The following is a 27,465-nucleotide window of genomic DNA, read 5'->3' on the forward strand; positions in this document are numbered from 1 at the left end:
CGTGGCGGGCCACATATAATACATTTTAATAGACGCGCTGCGGGCCGTTTGAAATTCATCCCCGGGCCGCATTTGGCCCGCGGGCCGGACTTTGGACACCCCTGCCTTAGAATGAGCCATTTCAATCTACACACACTGCGGGTCCCCTTTGTGTTGAGATGGCGCCGAGGACGGCCGCAACGTCGCAAGCTCTGCTGAAGCATTGTAGTTTTTTGTTTGTTCTGTTTATAGTTTTTGTGTTTTTTGTCTTGGATGTTGTCTGCCTTACTACGTACGACAGACAGACACTTTTGGACATTGGTTCGGCAATCGCACACCGAAAACCGGACTTTAAATTCATCAACGACGACACGCCGCTTACAAACACAGCAGCGGAACCCTTTGTCTGGGTGGCCCGGCCGCGGAAACGCCGCCGGAGAAGGGGCTGTAGAGCTGGCGTACTCGTCAGAGTAAGACGCCGCGCAAACCGACCCCCGCTTCCCAGTATTTTACTGGCAAATGTTCAGTCTCTGGACAATAAACTCTGCGAGCTGAGAGCGCGGATCTCTTTCCAACGAGACACGAGGGACTGCTGCATTATCTGCCTTACAGAAACTTGGATGTCCGCTGAGATTCCAGACTCAGCCATCGAAACCACGGGGTTCTCCGTGCATCGGATGGACAGAGAAAAAGATCTCTCCGGGAAAAGCAAAGGCGGGGGTGTGTGTTTTATGATCAACCGATCCTGGTGTGACCAGAGGAACGTACACTCTATCAAGTCTTTCTGCTCTCCTGATCTGGAATTTCTCATGGTTCTGTGCCGACCATTCTGGCTACCGAGGGAATTCACCGCGGTCATCATCACAGCGGTGTATATTCCCCCACAAGCCGACACAGACCGGGCACTAAAGGAACTGTATAGGTCAGTGAGTGAGCAGGAAACCGCGCATCCTGAGGCTGCGTTTATTGTGACCGGGGACTTTAACAAAGCCAACTTCAAGCGCATCGCACCCAAATACCACCAACATGTTAGCATCAACACGCGAGGGAACCGTGTTTTAGACCACTGCTACTCCCCCTTCAAGGAGGGTTACAAGTCCCTCCCTCGCCCACCATTCGGCAAATCAGATCACGCGTCCATTCTACTTTTGCCCGCTTACAGGCAGAGACTGAAACAGGAAGCACCAGCCCTCAGAACCATCCAGTGCTGGTCGGACCAATCGGACTCTATGCTACAGGACTGTTTTGATCACGCGGACTGGGAGATGTTCCGGTCGGCCTCTGATGACGACATCGAGGTCTACGCTGATAGCGTAACGTGTTTCATCAGGAAGTGCGTAGATGACGTTGTTCCGACCAAAACAATTCGGCTGTACCCAAACCAGAAGCCGTGGATAAATGGGGATGTTCGCGCGGCACTCAATGCGCGGTCCCTCACCTTTAACTCCGGTAATGCGGAGGAGCATAAACAAGCAAGTTATGCCCTCCGGAAAACAATCAAAGCAGCAAAACGCCAGTACAGGGACAAGATTGAAGGACAGTTCAACACCACCGACTCCAGAAGCATGTGGAGGGGAATTAACATCATCACAGACTATAAAGGGAACTCAAACTCCACCGTGAACACCGCTGCCTCTCTCCCGGACGAGCTCAACACCTTTTATGCTCGCTTTGAGGGAACAAACACCGCCCTCGCGGAGAGAGAGCTCGCGGCTGAAGATACAGAGGTTAGTGCACTCTCCGTATCTGAAGCGGATGTAACCCGATCCTTCCGGCGGGTGAACGTCCGTAAAGCTGCGGGTCCAGACGGGATTCCCGGCCGCGTCATCAGAGCGTGCGCGCGCCAACTGGCTGGAGTTTTCACGGACATTTTTAACCTGTCCCTCTCCCTGTCTGTGGTCCCCACATGCTTCAAAACGTCCACCATTGTTCCTGTACCGAAGCAAGCAAAAACCACCTGCTTAAACGACTGGCGTCCTGTTGCTCTGACCCCCATCATCAGCAAATGCTTTGAGAGACTAGTCAGAAACCACATCTGCTATGTTCTCCCCCCCTCACTGGACCCACTGCAGTTTGCATACCGCAAAAACCGCTCCACTGATGATGCCATTTCATCCACTATTCACACTGCTCTCTCCCACCTGGAAAAGAGGAACACATATGTGAGAATGCTGTTTGTAGACTACAGCTCAGCATTCAACACCATTGTGCCCTCCATACTTGACATGAAACTCCGGGCTCTCGGCTTAAACAGCCTGTTATGCAGCTGGATCCTGGACTTCCTGTCAAACAGACGCCAGGTGGTCAGAATGGGCAGTAACATCTCCTCACCACTGACTCTCAACACTGGAGCCCCTCAGGGCTGTGTTCTCAGCCCACTCCTGTACTCTTTGTACACACATGACTGTGTGGCAACCCACAGCTCCAACACCATCATCAAGTTTGCTGACGATACGACGGTGGTAGGTCTCATCACTGACAATGATGAAACGGCCTACAGAGAGGAGGTGCACACTCTGACACGGTGGTGTCAGGAGCACAACCTCTCCCTCAACGTCAGCAAGACCAAGGAGCTGGTGGTCGACTTCAGGAGGAATGAGAGAGAACACCGCCCCATCACCATCGATGGAGCACCGGTGGAGAGAGTCAGCAGCTTCAAGTTCCTCGGTGTCCACATCACAGAGGAACTCTCATGGTCCGTCCACTCCGAGGCCGTTGTGAAGAAGGCTCATCAGCGCCTTTTCTTCCTGCGACGGCTGAGGAGGTTTGGAATGAGCCGCCACATCCTCACACGGTTCTACAGCAGCACCATAGAGAGCCTGCTGACTGGCTGCATCACCACCTGGTACGGCAACAGTACCGCCCGCAGCCGCAAAGCCCTGCAGAGGGTAGTGCGCACGGCCAGCTGCATCATCGGAGGTGAGCTTCCCTCCCTCCAGGACATTTACGCCAGGCGGTGTGTGAAGAGAGCTCAGAGGATCATCAGAGACTCTAGCCACCCGAGCCATGGGCTGCTCTCACTGCTACCATCAGGCAGACGGTACCGCAGCATCAGAACACGCACCAGCCGACTCCAGAACAGCTTCTTCCCACAAACAATCAGACTCCTTAACTCCTGACCCATCGGGATCATAACACACACTGGACAGAATATCACTCAGCACAACCCACTGTAGATACACACACATTATATACACATTTATTATAATTTATTATTTATCATTTATCATATAGCACCTATTGTACATTGGATCTCTACTGTGAATAATAATGGATACTGTACATTGTATATTATTATTACTATTATAGCTTAATGTATACTGTTTAATGTATGTTTAGTGTATATTGTTTAAAGTATATGTATATTGTAAGTATGTGTATATTGGTTAAAGCTGTGAGAACTACACTCACATTGTGTAAATTATTTATTGTAGTGTTTACTGTGCTGTGAGTAATTGTGGGCGCATCAGATGTGTAATCTGATGCTGCTTTAAATGTTGTACATGTCATGACTGCTATGTTGCTCGGAACTGCACCAAGAATTTCACCTGCTGTTGCACTTGTGTACATGGCTGTGTGACAATAAAGTGATTTGATTTGATTTGATTTTTTTACAGGGAAGTCGCCATTTTGTGCCACCATGTTTCTACAGTGGCCCTAAACGGACAAACTTCTCTACAGAGCGCTAGCTACTCTCTCTGTCTCAGACGGCGACATTTTTGTCCTGTGTCATCCACCGTAGCTTCTCTATGTGCTCCGAAAGGGGGGGGGGGGGTACAATTCACAACCTCACCACTAGATACCGCTAAAATTTACACACTGCACCTTTAAAAGTTGTGAGTAGGCTAAGAGGCTGTCGGGACAGTATTGACAGTAACAAAGCGAAATCGTAATTTTCATATATTATATTAGAATTATATTACTCTTTTTATTATTTTAAAAAACTTTTAGGTTTGCTGTGCTTGTTTGTAGGGCTGCACAATTTGGTCAGACATTTTGTGACTTGTGTATACAATCTAAATGTGACTAAATTATTATATTTTTTTTAATTATGATTATTACTACTAAGTAAAAATATAAAAAGTACTAAGTATAAACAAAACAAGAAATATTACTATTATTAATATTTCACTGCAAAATAAAAAAATCTAGTATTTAAGAAAAATTATGTTTTTTTCAGTGCACCTGTAAAATTACAATACTAATATTTGTGGCTTAATTTGTTGTTATTCAAATGTTTGACTTCTGAACTTTTTTATTTTGACGAAAAGCCGCAGGGAACCCCTAAAGCTTCTTGTATCGACGACAGCCAGTTTATAAGAGCTTCTCATTTACAAGTTTGGTTTTATTTCACTTAATCATGCAGCCGTAGTATGTTCTTTGTCTGAGTATGCAGGATCTCATCTTAAAAGTGTGTCTTGTTACCATAAAGCCATTTTTTGTGTATTCTTTTGCATTTGCATGAAAGCAAATTCACTACCTTAAAATGCATTATTTCAGGTTTTTGCTTCAGAGCTTTCCTCACTGTTTTTCTACAGCTCAAAAAGTCAAGAGAGAAACATCACAAACTTTTTTTCGGTAGGGGTTATGGGTGATATAAGCCCAAAGATCATGCACGGATGCCCACTTTAGGATATCATACCATGTACCATTGATTTAATACACACTAATGACTATTTAGGATGCATGATATAAGAACTGGAATGCAGCCAAAGTGTTTTAACATGACTGATCTTTAACCTTTGATGGCAGGGGGCAAAGGGCGCTGTATCAAACACAACAATAACTGGTACACCCCAACGGAGTTTGAGAGTATGTCAGGGCGAGCGAGCAGCAAAGACTGGAAGAGAAGCATCCGCTACGCTGGCCGACCTCTACAGTGCCTCATTCAGGTCAGACCGGCCTTTGGAGACACACACACATAATCCAATACACAGCTCACAGTATGTACCCTTTCCAAAAAATACCCCTGTGTCTCATTCACAGAACAGCCTGACTGGAGTGTGTGTGTGTGTGTGTGTTGACAGGAGCGTATCCTGAACCCTCATGCAGCGTCCTGTACGTGTGCGGCCTGCTGTGATGATCTGTCTACAGTGAGTGACATGGTGACTCAATCTCATTAAACACTTTCACACTTGCTGACCTGAGTTATAATACACTGAGACTAATGATACTTCTTTTTTTTTAAACAAAATGACAACTGAAGTAAAATAATGAATGCAAAGGAAACAAAAATATAAATAAAAATACATTATGAAATGAAAGAAAAATTATATACTATTATTATAACATCCAATAATGTTAATAATAATAATAATGATAATAATAATATTATAATAATTGATAAAGATTAAAAAAAATATATTTAAACAAGAAATATTTATATTTCTTGATTATTTTTTATCTTTATAAAATTATTATTTGGTATTTTATATTTATTTATATATATATATATATATATATATATATATATATATATATATATATATATATATATATATATATATATATATATATATATATATATATATATATATATATATATATATAGTATAATTTTTTTATAATAAATTATCTGTCTACAGTGAGTGACTCAATCTCATAATCTTAATAAAAAAATGATATCATTATTATTATATTAATATTATTTGATATTATTATTATTTATATAATAGCAATAGTTTTTATATGTATATTTATTTGTATTTTTTATATGTAAATTATTTGTATACAGTACACACACACACACACACATATATAATATGTAAATATTGTGTGTGTGTGTGTGTGTGTGTGTGTGTGTGTGTGTGTGTGTGTGTGTGTGTGTGTGTGTGTGTGTTTATATATAAATAATTAATATTATTTACATATATATATATATATATATATATATATATATATATATATATATATATATATATATATATATATATATATATATATATTTATGCGTGTGTATATATAATATAAATATTATAATGATAATAATAATGTACAATTTTATCTATCTATCTATCTATCTATCTATCTATCTATCTATCTATCTATCTATCTATCTATCTATCTATCTATCTATCTATCTATCTATCTATCTATCTATCTATCTATCTATCTATCTATCTATCTATCTATCTATCTATCTATCATCTATCTCTCTCTCTCTCTATATATATATATATATGTAAATAATATTAATTATTTATACACGCACACACACACATACAGTGTATATATATATATAATATGTAAATAATATTCATAATTTATACACTGTGTGTGTGTGTGTATATAATATTAATAATGATAATAATGTACAATTTTATTATCTATATCTATATATATATTATAATATTATTTATATTATTTATATATATATATGTAAATAATATAAATTATTTTTACTCACACACACACATATATAATAATAATATAAATTATACTGTGTGTGTGTGTGTGTGTGTATATATATATATATATATAATTTATATTATTTACATATTATGTGTGTGTGTGTGTGTAATATGTATAATAATGTATAATGATATAATGAAAATAATAATGTACAATTTTATAAAGATTAAGAAATATTATAATATTATTTTAAATTAATAATGTTATATAATAAAAACAAAATATATATATATAATTATATATATAATAATGTATATATTAAAATATGAATAATATAATAATGATAATAATAATATACAATTTTATAAAGATAAAATACATTAATTTAAGCATGAAATATATATTTATATATATTTTTTTGTATATTTATTGTATATTTTTCAATGCAATTACATTTTTTGAGCAATATATGTTTTTGACAATCTTAAATTCAAAAGTGCAGCTCATTTCTTTTATCCTATATAACTCCAATCTCTCCTTCATTTGCCTGTTTTCCTCCAGTGTGCCAAAGACGGGCCTTACGGAGGGGAAAACATCACTATGGTAATTTGTAACTTCTGAAGCCTCAGTCGTGACGTCATGTCGCTCTAGAGACTAATTCTGTGTTCTGGTGCCCTACAGACGGGCCCCGTCAGACTGTTCGTCCCTTATAAACGAAGGAAGAAGGACAATGAGCGGTCGGCTTCTCCTGAGAAGAAGGAAGTTCCGTCTCCAAAGAACATCACCCTGGCTCCAGGAGCAACATGTAAGAGCCTCGTTCCCGTTCCTCTTCACTTACACCCAACATTAACATCCGTCTCGGGGGAACTGATCACAGAGTGTCAGGCGTGACAGATTTCCACCTACACCTCAACATCAACATCACATCTCCTGTGACCACATTCTGATTGAGTGGAGGGGAGGAATTCATTGGGCAGCTAAAATGAAACTGTATTTTAAATATTGACTAAGCCTAAGTTGCTTTGTGACTAGGGGTGGGAGAAAAGGTCGATGCATCGCGATCGTTATCCAACGATTCAGAATCGATTCTCAAAAATTCAGAATTGATTCTGTGTTCAATTCAAATGGCCACTTCACCACTGTGTGGCCAAACAGAAAAACCTGTTGATAGGCGAACGTTCGTATGCTGGTGAATTGGCTTCGTTTAAGATAAAATGGACAAACTCTGACCTGCTCAGGGGCGTCGCACCCGTGGGGACACTTTTCCCGGTGAGAGGGTTCAACACCTGCATGTTTTATGCAGTTTTTCCGCAGTTTTGCTCAAACGTCTTACAGCAGTCGCTCCTCTGCTGTGTCTGCGCTCGCTGCGGCTGCCTCCCCATTTCAAAAGTGTATTTTGCCTATTAAATGCAAAGTTTTTAATTTCGGCCTGCTGTGATTATCTGTCTACAGTGAGTGACATGGTGACTCAATCTCATTAAACACTTTCACACTTGCTGACCTGAGTCAGCATTCAGCAGTTTGGATCGGCAAATTTCAGCAGTTTGGCGGTTTGACACGCGATCCGAATCATGATTCGACTCACTGATTCATAACGCTTCGAAGCTTCATGATACCTTGTTTTGAAATCGTCATCACTATATAAGTCGTTATTCAGGGTTTTTTGCCCACAAAAACTATTCTCGTCACTCCATAAAGTTATTGTAGAACCACTGTAGTGAGATGGACTTTGTAACGACGTCTTTAGTACCTTTTAAGGGTCTTGAGAGTGAACCGTGCCATTGAGCCAATGGAGGCCTTTCAGAGCCATCAGATTTCAACTAAAATATCTTCATTTGTGTTCTGAAGATGAACGGAGGTCTTACGGGTGTCGAACGACATGAGGGGAATTAATTAATGACAGAATTTTCATTTTTGGGTGAACTAACCCTTTAATGCTTAATAACACTCCCATGTCTCTGATGCGGTGGCCGGGACATAAACCAACCAACATCCGTGGCATAATTTTTGGAATGACTTATTGAATATTGCTGAACTACTGCACAATGTTTCAAACGAATGGAAAATTCTGAACAAAGAGTTAGTGTTGGCGAGGGATTCGTTGCAGCTCGGCAAGTTTTCTCATGTGAGATGTTATGCGCACACACTGAATTTGGCTTCTCAGCGAGGGCTAAAGTTGTTTTTCTTCTGCATTAGCCTATGTTTTAAAGATTTTTTTGTGGCTCTAACCAAAGTAAACTTTTTTTTGGCTTTTAAAAACATTTTTTGTTAAAATGTTATAAAGAAACTGAAAAATTGTCACACTTAGTTGTAAATTGAGAACTGTTTATTCTTAATGATTGTTCTTTGGCTTACCATGTTTCATTAGAGCTTGTTAATCTTGAATATAACTTTGTTAATAAAATAAAAGTATTGAAAGAAATCTTCATAATCATTTTTAATATGGCAATACTGTCAAACAGATATTCTAACTAAAAACAAAACACATATTAGCTCCAATTTTGGTTAAAATGTGAAGTTCATGTATTTGCACAGCAGGACAATTAGTTACCAAAAATGTATGTCAAGAATCGTTTTGGGAATCGTTACTCCCAGAATCAGAATCGGATCGAATCGTTAAGTGCCTTAAGATTTCCACCCCGATTTGTGACCTAAGTAACCTGAGTTACGTAATAATATTACTTTTTCCAAGTAACTAGTAAAGTAACGCATTACTTTACAAATTTACAACAAAATTTCTGACAGCTCTCCTGTCCCCATGTTGAGAAAAATAAGTGCAGAGGCGTGTGTGTGTGTAAACATGAGGGTTATTGTAGTTCTAGACTAAATGTGAGCATTTATTTATCTCACTTGCACAATCAGTGTTAATTTTGACAGCATATTTTGATTTAGTTTTAGTCATAGTCTTTTGACTAAAATGCCATTTAGTTTTAGTCATATTTTAGTCACCTGAATTGTTTTTAGTTTTAGTCTAGTTTTAGTCGACTAAATATCATAAGATTTTAGTCGACTAAATCTACAGTAGAGTTAGTCTCCTAAAATCTAATGAGTTTAGTTAAATTGTAATACATTAAGCATTTATTACAGTATTACATAACCAACTGTCACTTGAACTGACATTTTGACATAATTTTGTTTTTAACATTAAAAATTCACAAAAGAGAGCTCAATTCACTTTTTTGTTTGTTTTTAAAAACATCTATATAGTTTGTATCTAAAACAGAAAAATTTTGTATTTCTGTTTTAGTTAGTAGCCTATATCATGTTAAGCTAAAGATTCAAATAACTTTTTTTATTTATTTTTTTTAATTTCAGTTAACATTTATTTAATTTTAAGTAACAAAGATTTTTTTTATGGTTTTAGTGAACTATTATAACCCTGATACTTTATTGAATATGTGTTAAATACTGGTCTTTCCTCCTGACTATGAATTAAATGGGAATGAAACTAAATACAGTTTATTGTGTAAGCAAAAACGAATATATAATGCGTTTTAATTATAAACCAGCTGGAAATACACCGGGACTCTTATTTTGAAATGTCTGAGCCTCTATTGTAGTTGTAGGAGCTAATTCAAGTTCAGATGAGGGCGATAAAATATGCTACAACCGTCTAAAACACATTACTATATAAACATCGTAAAGTAAACATTGTCCTTATTCATCAGCATTAGTTCATAAACAATTGCCTGGCATAAATGTGTGTTATTCATTGATTGTGAGCCGCTCTGGAGCGCTGGATTGGGGATGCGTGAGCCTGTAGAACGCGCAACAGCGCCGTGTTCTCCAGCGGTTAGATCAGCACGTCCAAATCAAATGTGCGCGGACATCAGTTCTGACTGGATCTCTTCCCTAATCGTCCCTCCCTAACATTTTCGTCTCGTTTTTATTTGTTGACAAAAATGACAGTTGATTTTCGTTATAGTTTTAGTCATCTAACACTATTTTTTATTTAGTTATCGTCTCGTTTTCGTCAGGGAAAAAAGGTCGTTGACGAAAATTATGACGAAAATTATTCGTCAACGAAATTAACACAATATTAATTTTTATTGTGCACTTTATTGTGCACAATAAAGATTCTGTATTCCTCAAAATGAATAAAATCAGTCAACTGCAAAATCAGAGTACAATGCAAACCTCCAATAATTAAATGTTAAATAAAACAACAATTTTTATGCGTAATCTACCTTTATATTTAATTTACCAATGTCTTGCTGCTGACCTTTGATGATGAAAATTACTACATTTTTTGTTTTTATTGGTAAAACTTTTTTCTCCTGCATCGTATTCTACCATTATCCAGAGCTGCGCCCTCTACTGTTCATGCGGGAATTTGCATTTTTACCTCAGCCTGGGGCTTATTATATCAATTTTGGTATGAAGAGGTCTTTACCGTCCGTTGCATAAAATTTTAACTTTTATAAAAAAATTAAAAAAAAGCCCAGCCCAGGTGAGAAAAAGTAACGCAAAAGTAACTCAATTACTTTTCTTAAAAAGTAACTAAGTAACTCAATTAGTTACTTTTTAAGGGAGTAACGCAATATTGTAATGCATTACTTTTCAAACTAACTTTCCCCAACACTGTTTGTGACCATATCAGACTTGCATAGAATTGCTCAAATCTATCTTTTAATTATCACTTGATTTCTTATGATCAATTCCAGTACCCAAAGATAGAATATTGGCGGTTATGACTCTCTCATATGAGAGTCTCTCCTAAAGATCAGGAAAGTGAGTAATTCTCCCAGGAGACACCGGCCTTGGCTCACGACTGTCTGCCTGCTCTCAGTTACAGTGACTCCGTCTGGGCAGATCACCACTTCAGGCACGCTGACCTTTGACCGAACGGCGACAGGAGAGACGGCGGCCATCATCTCCGACAGCCCTGCGCCCGCTGACGTCTTCACCAACACAACCGGTGGGTGGTGCAGACACAGATGCTACAGCCAAAGTGTGTTATATAGAAAGTATGGGTTCTGTGCCCAGTAGTGTTGTAGTCAAGACCACCTAATCCGAGACCAAGACCAATGTGTGTTGAGACCAAAGCCGCGTTTCCACCGCAGGAACTTTCCCCAGGAACTAGGAACTTTGGGCTGGTACTCGATGTGTTTCGACCGCAGGAACCAGGGGCCGGATTCACAAAACATTCTTACAACAACTGCCAATTTCTTCTTATTTTCTAACTTAAAGGTCCTGTTCTTCGTGATCCCATTTTTCAAACTTTAGTTAGTGTGTAATGTTGCTGTTAGAGCATAAATAATACCTGTGAAATTATAAAGCTCAAAGTTCAATGCCAAGCGAGATATTTTATTTAACAGAAGTTCCCTTTCAAAGCCTACAGCGAACGGCCGGTTTGGACTACATCCCTTACTTCCTGCTTTAATGACGTCAGTAGAACAGTTTGTCGACTATCCTTCGCCCACAAGAATACGCAAAAAAGGGGGTGTGGTCTTGTTGCTCCCGCGTGGAGAAGAGGAAGTGTTGCGTTCGGTTGCGTTTGTAGTGAGTTTGTCGCCATGTCGTCGAGACGCTGTTATTTTCATCCCGGAGTCAAATCACCTTTGTTTGGCCTTCAGGGACGCTGTACTTTGAGCGCGTTCATCTCCCCGTTATGGTAAGAGGCGTGACCTTTCCGGGAAACGTGCGCTAAGCTGCTGTCGAATCACATCACGGGAACCGCTGGCACAATCAGAACTCGTTACGTGTTTCTGAAGGAGGGATTTCATAGAATAAGGAAATCCTCAAGCCGTTTTGAGGACAGTGAAAACAGCGGTATACAGATCAGTAAATTGTGTGAAAAATACTGTTTTTTTACATGCGAAACATGAACACATGTTATATTGCACACTGTAAACACAATCAAAGCTTCAAAAAAACAGGAAAAACGGGACCTTTAAGAAAAAAATATAAGAATATTTTGTATTCCCAAAAACTTTTCTTAAGAATGTTCTTATCTTTTTTCTTATGTTTGTTCTTAAGATAAAATTTAAGAAGTATTCATATTCACGAAAATAATGTTCTTAAAAATCATTGTAAATAACTTCTTAAAGTTAGGATAACCTCCAACCTATCTTAAATACCAATTCTACTGTTAATGTGTCACAAATTGTAGTTTTAAGACTTTTTCAGGCGAGAATGTACTTATTTAAAGATTAAATCTGTGGTTTATTTATAAAGAGAGCTCCTATTTTACAATTTTATCTGCCGTTTTCGGAGTTGTGAGATCCAGGCGATCAGCGGGTGTTCAGCGCTTGTTAACCCCGGCGAGAGAAGCCTTACCTCGGCTAGTCCTTCTGCCGTCTGCCGCGGCCTCTGACGTCTCTGAGATATGATTCATCTTGTGTCGATCTAACGGCCAATTTTTGGTACCCGAGCAGGGTTCTTGACAAACGGCTAGGCTCTTATAAAATAACGATTTTACCGACACGGCACATTAAAAACACGACTTTGAGTGATTTACTCCCGTCAAGCCAGTCACGACGAAAATAGTCTGCACACTTATTATGATATTTACGGTAATCTGCAGGAAGCGCAAAAAGACAGGCTTTGAGGTGTTTTTCAGTCTTCAGTAATACCTTTCAATAAAATAACACCATATAACACCTTTTATTTTCTTCTTAAGTAAAAAATGAAAATGTTCTTAAGAAAATATTTGAGAACTTCTTAAGAATTTTTCAAGAATTGCACTTAGGAACATTCTTACGAACTTAGAATTTATCTTAAGAATTTTCTTAACTTCTTTCTTAAGAAGATTTTCGTGAATCCGGCCCGGGGTCTAAATTAAGTTCCGGGTAAATATTTCCCCCTCCGAACGGCCCTGCTCGCGAGGTAGTACTTTTTCAAAGTTCAGGAACTTTCGGGGGTGGGACTTGGGCGCTGAACATGCTTATTGGTTGAGCTTGCACAGCATTTTATTTTTAACCGGCAATTTTAAAAGTCTTGCAAGGTTCATTCTGCGTTCAGTAAATATTAGTCTTGCTCTTTCTGTTCAATGGCGCGCGTTCGTCTCAGCCATCTCACCGTCAATGTCCGTAATAGCTGATCATAACATACGTTGTCTTATTTTAAATCTAGCTTTCAGAATACGCTTTAGTATCAGTGCTCGTCTCTTTTTATTGAATTATTGATTATAAATTATTTAATTACTTAATTTTTATTTTTGTATTAAAATAAAAAATATACAGAAAATAATTATTTATTTAAGTAATACAATTATTAATAATCAATCATTACATATTTAACATAATTAAATCATTATGTTTTGTATATTTTTTTAGTAAAACAATACAAATTAAGTAATTAAATTATTAATAATTAAATAATTACATAGGTGCAGAAAATAATATTTAATTATGTTAAATATGTAATTATTTAATTATTAATAATTGAATTACTTAATTTTTATTGTTTTACTAAAAAAATACAGAAAATAATGATTTAATTGTTAAATATGTAATTATTGATTATTAATAATTTTATTACTTAATTAAATAATTATTTTCTGTATATTTTTTATTTTAATACAAAAATAACAATTAAGTAATACAATTTTTTGTTTTTAGTAAAACAATAAAAATTAATTAAATTATTAATAATTAAATCATTACATATTTAACATAATTAAATATTATTTTCTGCACCTGACTTTATTTTAATATCTTTATTTAAATATTAATATTTATTTTAAATATCATTAATTGCATATTTGAAAATAATTGGCAGGGTTTGTGATAAAATAAATTTACCAAATAAGTGTTTTTAGTTCATGAAATGATAACTGGATTCCACTTGGCTGATTAAAGACAGCCAATCGGATTGAAGCTTTTCTTTTGTGTGTGTAATGTGCATCAGAGGATCAGTGACGGGTCTTTCGGCGGTCTGTGATCGTGACATCCCCCTCTGAAGCCCAGGATTGGCCTCTTTCTGGTCCTTTTTTAGCTGGAAACAAAAGGGCTGTTATTTTTAGGCCTTTGTGCTCGCGCGATGGAGGCCGTTTTGACCCCAGCGTGAGTCTCGGATAATGAGTTATGTGTTTTTGTAACTTTTGTAACTTCTGACTTCTGTTAAATGGCACATTTGTAGGACAGAGGGTACATCGGGGTCTGTCCTGAAATGGGTCATGCTTGAACAGTACCATCTGTACCAAGATCTGTGTATTATTTCATCAAAATGTTTTTAAAATGACGTTATCTGCTGAATTAAGTTAATGCACTAACATTGGAATTAAATGGTTATTGCTCTTAAATTCACTTAATGCTGTGGCACATGCAGCTAATTTGACATTAAGTCCATTTCATTTCAAGTTTTATAAAACATTTTTTTTAAAGGTGCAGTAAGCAATTTCTGAGGAACAATGTTGATATTTGAAATCGGCACCCATACAAACACACCCCTCCATTCATTGCTCCGCCCCCAAAATATTGTATACGCTATAACACGGGCTATTTTACTTTTTAAATTTTATGTAAATCCTTATTTAAATAAAAATAAGGATCATTTTTTCCTTATTTAATCCTAGGCTATTCAAATCCTTATTTTACTTTTATCACTTTAACAGAAAAAATGCTTTCTTAAAAAAAAAATCCTAAAACATGGTCTTATTTTGAAATGTATATCAGTACATGTTATTCTAAAGGAAAAAAAAAAAAACGTTTGTTTTTTGATTGTTCAATGAAATATTCCACCTCTGAAACAATTTTCCTTTCCTGCTGATGTCATCAAGGCCACTTAAGTTTCAACCAATTAGATGCTGTCCGTATTTGACTGCAAACTGTGTGGAAACTTTTCACAATCTAATCCATCTAATCTAATCCTCTTCTTCGGCCCTGTCCCAAATGGCACACCTCATATGAACCTGCGGCCATAGATATGTATACATAGATAGCCCTCCCTATATGCGAACTACCCTGGTGTCATGTGTTCCTCAGGGAAGCGATGCACACACAATGTCAAACTCACTCAAATCCTTACGCTTGCCCATTTTTCCTGCTTCTACACATCAACTTTGAGGACAAAATGTTCACTTGCTGCCTAATATATCCCACCCATTACTTTAAAAAGGAACCAAATGCATGTAAACCAGTTTGAAAGAAAATACAATATCAACAGCTATAGTTTCAGTATATGGCTTTACATCCATCTGTCAACGTCTTTGCAATTTTCGTTCTCTCTTTTCAAGTGAAAGGATCATGGTCTGAATTCTGTCTGAGGGTTTATTTTTGAAGTCGAGGCCAGTCGTCCAGCGTAGATGTTTCGCTTCGGGGAGCGTGACCTCCAATTCAAGTCACTGATGGACCCCTGTGCTCTGTGTCTCAGGAAATGATCGTTCGCTCCTTCTTTTTATCTCCGTCAGCTTCTGTGAGCCGGAATAGACTTGAAATGCTTCAGCACCTCTCTTTTAAAGCATCCTGACCTCGACTCGCTCAGACAGATTCAAGAAAATAACCTTAAAATAAGTGTGTCCACAGCAGCCCTGGACCGTAATATTACAGCAAAATGTGTTTCTTCCACAGGAGGACGTGTTATATACATATTCCCACATATAGAGGCAGTGGGCTAGTGGTTAGTAAACAACCTCAGAAACATTGAGCTGTGGTGCTCATGTGAACACCGGAAGATCCAATTTGACCGTTCGCAAAGACCCGCCCCCTTTAGTTACTGTTGCTATGTCCGACAAGCCATGGCGTTCTCACGTAGAGAAAATATATCGCGGAGCAGAGGACACTGACAACACGGCGACAGACAGGACAGAGCTAGTTACTTTTGATATTAAACAAAGTCTAAACTTTGAAGTTGTCATTTTTAAAAAGAAATTTAAACAATAAATACCGTTGTGTGGCTCTTTAATGTGTCGTGATCGCTGTAGCGCCTCAGTTAAAGAGCACCTATTATGGCATTTAAAATGTTCCAAATATTGTTTTAGAAGTCCCCAACAACAGTTTTGCATCAATGCAATGACAAAAAAGACTTTAGTTTTCGTATAATATGCATTTATTTTGACCTGTTTTGACAGCGATTCTCAAATGATTCCTTTAGTGATTCACTTTTCAAAACCCCGCCTTTACGTGACGCTAATCTGCGGTGATTGGTCCGATGACCCAGTCAGTTGTGATTGGTATAGTCTGTGCAGATATTTTCGGAAACGGAACGCACATCACCATAAATGGTTTTCGGTTTAACCTCTAACTGGATTGGATTGACATTCATCCTCAAGCTTTATTTGTTTAAATTAGCTCAAATGACTGTCAGATGTAAGTAATTACCAGAGGTGGTAAGTAATGAAGTAAAAATACTTTGTTACATTACTTAAGTATTTTTTTCGGGGATCTGTACTTTACTTGAGTATGTTTTATTTGCATCTACTTTCACTCTTACTCCACTACAATATTAAAGCCAAAGTTTACTTTTTACTCCAATACATTTCCCCATGCCCGCTCCAAGTATTTATTACACTTGCTTTCCAAACCAACAAAAAAACGTGGGTGCAGGAGAGAATCAAGCTAGTAAGCTGGTTCTCCCCGCATGCTGTCAATCGGTCATGGATGATCCAGTCGGGGCTAGACTTGGAAAAGCTGACTAGGTTTGCCACTCTAACGTTAGCTCAGTGTTTCCCAAACTTTTTTCTTTCGCGGCACACTATGAAAGCATCTGTAACACTTTACAATACGTGTGCACTACTATGCATTAATTCATGCATAACTAATGCACAGATGATCATGAGTTAATGTGTTACTCATGAAGAACCAAATCATTTATTAATGATCACTGCATCAGCAACTAATGAACATTATATATGATTAATATGTTAAGTAATACATGCATTTCTATTAATTAAATATGACAATGTATTAATTCCCATATAACATATTATATTAACTAATAAATGTAAATTAATCTGTTAATTATCACAATGGGTCAAAGCCATTTATTTCAACATCCAGTTGTCTGCTTTAATTAATCATTAGATAACGATTTTGCAAAGGTTTCATTATGTCATGACTTCACTTTTTGAGGCACATCACTATTAACTAATTGTTAAGTAATATGTCATTGTGGTCATGGCTTTTGAATTAATTTTAAATTAGTTAATAGTATCTTGCACATCTTCTTTTTGATGCAGCTAATGTTATGGAGCATAACTTTTTTAAGTTCAACCCCTATACTGTGTTAAGGTGCATCATTGTCTCTTATGATTGCAAATCTAACAAATTCTTAATTGCAGTATCTAATCTTATAATTTGTTCAATTAAAGCATTGCATATCACTATGCAAGATCTTTAGCAGATCAAAACAATTGATCTGCTAAATTATTGATATTTACAGTTAATTTGAATATTTACTTTTTACTTTCGGTACTTGAGTATGTTTTCAATTTGATACTTTTGTACTTTTACTAAAGTGATGTTTAAATGGAGGACTTTCTACTTTTACTGGAGTAATTTTTTTTTTAGGTATATATACTTTTACTCGAGTATAACTTTTGAGTACTTTTACCACCCCTGGTAATTACCATGCCAATCTATACATCATTTAAAAGATCTAAGAGTCAAGCTTCCATTTTTTACCTCTGTTTTATTCTCAAAGTCTTATAGTGACAGTAATTTGTTAATATGTGTCAGGAGTTATGAATATGAAAACCGCGTCGGAACCGTTTGATTGTAATATGAGCTTCAGCTGATCTCATTCATAAAAAACTCCTCTATTCTCCTCACGAAGACTCGCGACAAATCAACATCCCTCAGGGCTTTTAGTTCAAAAGTGTGCAGATGAGGAGACATATTGATAGATTCTCATATGTCTGTGTCAAATTTCTAAACAGAGGAGTATTTTTTATTCAATACTTCCTCAAAATGCGCAGATGAAGCCTAATCATGAGCGATTGAGTCTCTTATGTGTTGTTTTCAATTCATACTGGCAGCCGGAGGGCGCTCTGTGCACATGTAGTCCATGTACAGACAGACGAAGAAGAACCATGTGCCATAATAGAAGTCCATAATAAAAGCTTCCTGAGATCGCCAAACATGCAAATAGCGACATTTGAAGACTAATAAACACACAATCGCGACGATGTGTGGTTTGTCTTCAAGCCACTTAGTCTTCAAATGCTCATCCTTGGGCAGATGAAAAAAGTTTGCTTTTGAGTCGCACTTCAGAACACAGCGTCTCGTCGCCATGATGTTTTCTAGTTTTCACTGGCGTCTTGGAGAGCAATAAGTGGGCGTATCGTATTCAAATAACTTGACAAGTTGACGTCATCTAGTCAGAGAAAAAGCTTCGGTCTTCTAACGATTCTTAAAAATGACTCAGAGTCGACTCTTACTTTTGAAAGAAAATAACTATATATACGGTGCACTGTCATATTTCAAACTTTGCAGGATGTTTTTGTTCACTTAGATCTATGTTACACACTACATGAAAGGTACATTTCAATGATATTCCATGATAGGTGCTCTTTAAAGCTGCTCGTGAACCGATCTCTTCCTTGTAGTTCAATGATAAGCACGAAATAAACAGGAATGAACACTAAAAGAAATGTTGTTTAAACCGTGGAAAGACGTCAGTACACCGTTTTTCCAAGTTCAAGTCCACCAACGTTAGTTTACTACTAACTATCTACTACTAACTCTCCTGACTGCTTTGTCGTACACAACGGCAGATTCTGCGATGTGATTGGTCAGATCGCCTGTCAATCAAACTTGCGGTGAAGAGTGAAATTCACCCAAGGAAGGACAAGGGCAAGGAAAATCAAACAATATATGATTATATTCCACTTCTTTCATATATATTTTTTTATTTTGTACATTTTAAATAAAAAAAAGTCAAGTTATTGATTGAATTTTAGTTAACTTTATTTTTGGTCATTTTTTCTGTATTTTATTGATTAAAAAAAAAAAAAAAATATTGTTTTTTTTATGTTTCAGTTAACATTTATGCTATTTCAAGTACAAAAAAAATGGTTTTAGCTTTAATGAACTATAATAACCCTGGATAGAAGACTCTATAAAGTGATTTTTTAAAACCATAATTCTTATCACAAATGACAGGTAAAATCATGGAAATTTATGGATAAAATATGGGAAACGTTGGGCTTTGTGGCATTTCACGATTCAGTTTCACCCTCTTCTACTCATTATCTCACTGTCCCTTTTCATAAAAGTGACAAAAAGGCCAAAAATAAAAAGCATAATTTATATTCTCTCTCATAACCTCTTCACACTGTTTGAGTCCATGAGTATGAATAAGTAAAGTATTTTTTTTTTTCAGATATAAGCCATGTTTGAGTTAGCTTTAACACAGAATTAAGAATGAAAAATACTTCTACCGCATTAGCTAATGCACCGTGAACTAACATCAACAAACAATGAACGACTGGATTTATAATAACTAACATTAACAAATGTTGCAGAGTTAGCAGATGCGTTTTTATCTCAGGTGTTAAAGTTCAGGATGTCACATCTGTTGAATTATGGGACAAATTTCGGGAGGAACACGTCAAGTGATCTATGTGATCTAGTGACCAATATGTGGCTCCAAATAGTGTTTCATAAAAGTCCAAATGAGTTTTCCTGGTCTCTTTGTTCCTCCAAGACCGCATTGAGATTCAATGGAGAGCAAGTGTAGTCAACATTAAATGTGTTTGTGTGGGTCAAGTCCGGGACATTGCAAAAACATTTACCCGCCCATAGACCCTCCCCTCAGAAATCAGGACAGAAGTGATTGAAAGTGGACAAAAGAGACACCAGATGTAAACGGGAATGTGTCTCCCTCGTCTACTTATGATCCTAACCCTAACCAGGTGTAAACAGGGCCTTAGCATGTCCTCTCTTGTCTGTCCGGCCCACTTTTCCAAACCCTTTTTTAGAACAACAAGCTTATAAAATTAAATGTGGGTCAGGGTTAAAGGGAGAACAGATGAGGACGGCCTCTAAATGCACTCGTCAAGGTCGTAGCTGTCAGAACGATGGTTCACCTCTACAAAACCAGCCGTCCCAGAGGAACGCTTTAATCGCTCATAGGTTAGGCTTCTAGCATCAGCTTCATCTCAAATGTGTGTTTCTCCTCAGTGCTGACCACCCTCCCTGCGCTGGCGGTGGTCCCTCAGCAGGCCGGTGGTGCAGTCTAAACCCCTTCCGACCGGGACGCTGATGAATGGGCTGGAGACGGGCGAGCAGCGCACGTGGCTTTACCTGGAAGAGATGGCCAATACATTGCTCAGCAACGTCCAGCAGCTCAAAGTCCTCATTGCACAGGCCAAACAAGCCAGTCAGAGCATCAGCCCAGAGAAAAACACCAGCATCAGAAAAGAGGTTAGAACCACAAAACTGCTCTCAGATCAGTGTTCATGAGGTCATATATCATGAAACAAAAGACAAACTCGAAATATTTTCCCTAGACTAAAAAGAGACAGACAGACAGATATACAGACAGACAGACAGGCAGACACAGACAGATAGATGATAAATAGACAGACAATGATAGATAGGTAGATAGATAGATAGATAGATAGATAGATAGATAGATAGATAGATAGATAGATAGATAGATAGATAGATAGATAGATAGATAGATAGATAGATAGATAGATAGATAGATAGATAGATAGATAGATAGATAGATAGATAGATAGATGATGGATGGATGGATGGATGGATGGATGGATGGATGGATGGATGGATGGATGGATGGATGGATGGATGGATGGATGGATGGATGGATGGATGGATGGATGGATGGATGGATGAGATAGATGGATGGATGGATGGATGGATGGATGGATGGATGGATGGATGGATGGATAGACAGGAAGACACAGATAGATAGATAGATAGATAGATAGATAGATAGATAGATAGATAGATAGATAGATAGATAGATAGATAGATAGATAGATAGATAGATAGATAGATAGATAGATAGATAGATAGATAGATAGATAGATAGATAGATAGATAGATAGATAGATAGATAGATAGATAGATAGATAGATGGATGGATGGATGGATGGATGGATAGACAGACATGAAGACACAGATAGATAGATAGATAGATAGATAGATAGATAGATAGATAGATAGATAGATAGATAGATAGATAGATAGATAGATAGATAGATAGATGGATGGATGGATGGATGGATGGATGGATGGATGGATGGATGGATGGATGGATGGATGGATGGATGGATGGATGGATGGATGGATGGATGGACAGACAGACAGGAAGACATAGATAGATAGATAGATAGATGATAGATAGATAGATAGATAGATAGATAGATAGATAGATAGATAGATAGATAGATAGATAGATAGATAGATAGATAGATAGATAGATGGATGGATGGATGGATGGATGGATGGATGGATGGACAGACAGACAGGAAGACACAGATAGATAGATAGATGGATGGATGGATGGATGGATGGATGGATGGATGGATGGATGGATGGATGGATGGATGGAATTGCGTACAGAGTCATTTGAATTATGCTCGCTGATCATGCCTCTTGTGCAGTAGAAAATACAGAGCAGACTCCCCAGACCAATGTTCAATGTTAAATTGAGCTCGGTCTGGTGATAACCAGACAAGTGCAGTAGCAAAATGGCCACAAAAGTGTGAAAAATGATCCTGAAAAAAAACGCAATGATGGCTGTCTGATTTAGATAAAGGTCGAAGAAACCTGTAAATGTCTAAGAAACCTTTTACAGAACTGAGGGGGAGAGTTTGTCTTATTAAATCTTCTGAAGAAGGATTATATATTTGTGTTTTTCTCTCTCAGTCCTTTCAGAGTCAGTTGTCACTCAGTGAAGAACCTGAGGGGAAAATCACTGAAATGATCATTAAAGTAAGTCTCTCTCTCTCTCTCTCTCTCTCTCTCTCTCTCTCTCTCTCTCTCTCTCTCTCTCTCTCTCTCTCTCTCTCTCTCTCTCTCTCTCTCTCTCTCTCTCTCTCTCTCTCTCTCTCTCTCTCTCTCTCTCTCTCTCTCTCTCTCTCTCTCTCTCTCTCTCTCTCTCTCTCTCTCTCTCTCTCTGTGTTATCATATCAAGTTTTAGTACTTATTTTAGATCTCAAACTAGTCAAAAATCAATTTCTGTCTGCATTTTTTTGTGAGCGTGCAAATACATGCCGACTGACCAATCATTCCATCACAACAAACATTTACGGTTTGGCAGTCGGGACTGGATTCACTGTGCCACCAAACACTGAGTCCAGGTCTGTTCTCATTCAGACAGTAGCGGTGGGTGGGGTCACGAGGGTTAATATTTTGCCATGGAATTGAATGACCAAAGCTTTGAGTTTTATAATGTGGCTCATGTCATGCTCTGCAGATGTGTGTATTGATGAACACTCAGGACGGTCACACACGCTCGCCTGCTGTGTTGGGTTCAGATGTGATAGAGAGAGAGTGAAGCAGGACTATCAGAATCTGCAGCCGCTGGAAACACAGAGGCTCTGCTGGAAAAGGCCAATCGATTCCAGAGAATGAAGAACTGTTTAAAACGCCCGTCTGTGTTGAGGCTGCCACTATTTACTCATCCTTGTTTCGTTCCAAACCTCATATTGTTCAAATGTTTTTTTCATGGCTAACAAAAGAGGATATTTTGCAGAATAATGTCCAGGCTGTTCTTCATTCGCTTTGATGGAGATATGTTTTAACATTCCTAATGTTTTGATTGATGATAATAATGATTCATACAATATATAATAATATAATAATTTTGATAGATAGATAGATAGATAGATAGATAGATAGACAGACAGACAGACAGACAGACAGACAGACAGACAGACAGACAGACAGACAGACAGACAGACAGACAGACAGACAGACAGATGATAGATGATAGACAGATGATAGACAGACAGACAGATGAAAGATGATAGACAGATGATAGACAGACAGACAGACAGATGATAGATGATAGACAGATGATAGACAGACAGACAGACAGACAGACAGATGATAGACAGATGATAGACAGACAGACAGATGATAGATGATAGACAGATGATAGACAGACAGACAGATGATAGATGATAGACAGATGATAGACAGACAGACAGACAGATGATAGATGATAGACAGACAGACAGACAGATGATAGACAGATGATAGACAGACAGACAGATGATAGATGATAGACAGATGATAGACAGACAGATGATAGATAGATAGATAGATAGATAGATAGATAGATAGATAGATAGATAGATAGATAGATAGATAGATAGATAGATAGATAGATAGATAGATAGATAGATAGATAGATAGATAGATAGATAGACAGACAGACGATAGATGATAGACAGACAGATGATAGATAGATAGACAGACAGACAGATGATAGACAGATGATAGACAGACAGACAGATGATAGATGATAGACAGATGATAGACAGACAGACAGACAGATGATAGATGATAGACAGATGATAGATAGATATATAGATAGATAGATAGATAGATAGATAGATAGATAGATAGATAGATAGATAGATAGATAGATAGATAGATAGATAGATAGATAGATAGATAGATAGATAGATAGATAGATAGATAGATAGATAGATAGACAGACAGACAGACAGACAGACAGACGATAGATGATAGACAGACAGACAGATGATGGATAGATAGACAGACAGACAAACGATAGATAATAGACAGACGATAGATAGATAGATAGATAAATAGATAGATAGATAAATAGATAGATAGATAGATAGATAGATAGATAGATAGATAGATAGATAGATAGATAGATAGATAGATAGATAGATAGATAGATAGATAGATAGATAGATAGACAGACAGTTGATAGATAGACAGACAGATAGACAGACAGATAGATGATAGATAGATAGCCAGACAGATTGACAGACAGATGATGGATAGATAGACAAACAGATGATAGACAGACAGATGATAGACAGACAGACAGATGATAGACAGACAGACAGATGATAGACAGACAGACAGATGATAGACAGGTGATAGACAGACAGACAGATGATAGATAGCTAGATAGACAGACAGACGATAGATGATAGACAGACAGATGATAGATAGATAGATAGATAGATAGATAGATAGATAGATAGATAGATAGATAGATAGATAGATAGATAGATAGATAGATAGATAGATAGATAGATAGATAGATAGATAGATAGATAGATAGATAGACAGACAGACGATAGATGATAGACAGACAGATGATAGATAGATAGACAGACAGACAGATGATAGACAGATGATAGACAGACAGACAGATGATAGATGATAGACAGATGATAGACAGACAGACAGACAGATGATAGATGATAGACAGATGATAGATAGATATATAGATAGATAGATGATAGATAGATAGATAGATAGATAGATAGATAGATAGATAGATAGATAGATAGATAGATAGATAGATAGATAGATAGATAGATAGATAGATAGATAGATAGATAGATAGATAGATAGATAGATAGATAGATAGATAGATAGATAGATAGATAGATAGACAAACGATAGATAATAGACAGACAGACGATAGATAGATAGATAGATAGATAGATAGATAGATAGATAGATAGATAGATAGATAGATAGATAGATAGATAGATAGATAGATAGATAGATAGATAGATAGATAGATAGATAGACAGACAGACAGTTGATAGATAGACAGACAGACAGACAGACAGACAGACAGACCGACAGAAAGACAGTTGATAGACAGACACAGTTAGATAGACAGAGAGACAGACAGACAATGATAATAATGATTCATGCAATATATTAATTATATAATAATTTTGATTATACAAGGCATCTTATATATTTACACCGATCAGGCATAACATTATGACCTAATATTGTGTTGGTCCCCCTTTTGCTGACCCGTCGAGGCATGTACTCCAATAGACTCCTGAAGGTGTGCTGTGGTATCTGGCACCAAGATGTTAGCAGCAGATCCTTTAAGTCCTGTATGTTGCGAGGTGGGGCCTCCATGGATCGGACTTGTTTGTTCAGCACATCCCACAGATGCTCGATTGGATTGAGATTTGGGGAATTTGGAGGCCAAGTCAACACCTCAAACTCATTGTTGTTATCTACCACATTATCTGCTGAAAGAGCCACAGCCACCAGGGAATACCGTTTCCATGAAAGGCTGTACCTGGTCTCAGCAATGCTTAGGGAGGTGGGACGTGTCAAAGTAACATCCACATGGATGGAGGACCCAAGGTTTCCCAGCAGAACATTGCCCAAAGCATCACTGCCTCCGCCGGCTTGCCTTCTTCCCATAGTGCACCTGGGCCGCCCATGACCCTGTCGCCGGTTCTCCACTGTTCCTTCCTTGGAGCACTTTTGATAGAGACTGACCACTGCAGACCGGGAACACCCCAGTCGTCTAGCCATCGCAATTAGGAATTAGGAACAAGGAATAGACAGACAGACAGACAGACAGGTGAACTGTTGTATTAATAGTAACACTAGTATGTTTTCGTCTGTGTTTCAGTGTGTGAACTGCGGGCGAGAGGCGTCCAGTGAGTGCGCCGGCTGTCATAAAGTCCATTATTGTTCTGGCTTCTGTCAGCGGAAGGTAAGCCCAACCTGAGCGCTCACCGCTGTATCACACCGGCTAGAGACACTTTATTTTTGGATCCGTCTTTTGGCAGGACTGGAAAGAACATCAACTGAGCTGCTTTCAGCCGAGCACGACCGTCGGCCTTCAGGAAGAGACTCAGATGGTGGAGGTGGAGAAAGGGAAGGCCTAACGCTCCACACCGCTGGACCGTATGACGTTTAGATGGGGGATCACTTCCGTTCGGGTTTTAGTTTAGCTATAAAGCCTTGTAGTAGCAGCTCCCTTACACACTGTGAAATATGAAGCATACGCGGATGGCGTCGGTACTTTCTGTACCATGTGAACGGTTTCGCCCTCTCACTTTGGATTTTGTATGTGAAAATAATCCTTAAAGGGATAGTTAATTAAACATGATTTTCTCACCCTCATGTCATTCCAAACCTGTATGAAATTATTTTCATGTAGTTGGAGGTCCAGAGACTTTCAAGCTCAACTCTGTTTAACTTGTTTTGTGCGTATATTGTATATGGAAAGCAAAATGACTCATTTTTACTTTTATGATATTCACTTTTATGATATTTTTATTGTACCATTTTAGGTGGACAACCCTTGTCCTCATCCAATTTCATTGTATGAAAAAGAGCAGCTCGGACATTCTTCAAAACGTATTATTTTCTGAAGAAAGACAGGGTTTGGAACAACATGAGGGTGAGTCAATGATGACAGAACTGTTATTTTAGGTGAATTATTAATTTAATGAAGACAATAATATAATTTCAGAATCCAATTCTAATGAAGGATTACATTTTTACAGTGTTTTCAAAACAAAACAGAAATAAATGGGAAAATCTGAGATTATTTTTCTGTGTCTTTATTCACTGGATTTTGTATTCGAGGGTACACACACGTAAAGTGCGTTATCATGATGACCTTTTTAATGGATATGGCACATTGCAGAGATTAGCTGAGCTTTTCTCTGTGAACGCTGTGAACTGACCTGTCCGAAATAATCCAGACCTAAAGCTTAACATACAGGAGAGAAAGGAAAGCAACCTCACCGGCCTTCACATGCATCACTTCCCCTGTTTTTCTCAACATTTTTCACCTAAAGAAGTCATACCATACACTTGTCGCATCATTTTGAACATCATAATTTAGCTTTTTATGACAAATTTTCCACCCTATTTCTGGCTGTTAGAATTAATTATGCCGTTTTTGCTAGTGTAGCTGTACAACTGCTATATATAAATAACCTTAGCTGTGAATGGTCTCTTTGCCTGTGAAATTAGTATTTATAGGCAAACAACAGCCTAAATCAAACCAGATTCATAAAACATTTGGCACAAATGTTTAAATCAAAATGAAAAAAAAAAAATTCAGCCACTCTATCCAGTGTTAGTATGTACACTCACCTAAAGGATTATTAGGAACACCTGTTCAATTTCTCATTAATGCAATTATCTAATCAACCAATCACATGGCAGTTGCTTCAATGCATTTAGGGGTGTGGTCCTGGTCAAGACAATCTCCTGAACTCCAAACTGAATG

At 37.7% G+C, this 27,465-nt stretch overlaps 1 protein-coding gene across 1 annotated transcript in view; it reads left to right on the top strand.

The window, feature by feature from the left end:
• Window positions 1–26,773, top strand: part of deaf1 (DEAF1 transcription factor) — a 32,713-nt gene extending 5,940 nt beyond the window's left edge. The window contains 10 exon segments of the mRNA XM_079808740.1: window positions 4,732–4,871; window positions 5,007–5,072; window positions 6,892–6,933; window positions 7,012–7,135; window positions 11,120–11,248; window positions 20,394–20,437; window positions 20,439–20,636; window positions 22,110–22,175; window positions 25,849–25,932; window positions 26,009–26,773. Coding sequence (XP_079664866.1) covers window positions 4,732–4,871; window positions 5,007–5,072; window positions 6,892–6,933; window positions 7,012–7,135; window positions 11,120–11,248; window positions 20,394–20,437; window positions 20,439–20,636; window positions 22,110–22,175; window positions 25,849–25,932; window positions 26,009–26,107 — 992 coding nt within the window. The 3' untranslated portion in view covers window positions 26,108–26,773.
• Window positions 26,774–27,465: the final 692 nt, after the last annotated feature.

The sequence above is a fragment of the Gobio gobio genome (assembly GCF_949357685.1).
Source record: "Gobio gobio genome assembly, chromosome: 25".
NCBI classification, from domain to species: domain Eukaryota; kingdom Metazoa; phylum Chordata; class Actinopteri; order Cypriniformes; family Gobionidae; genus Gobio; species Gobio gobio.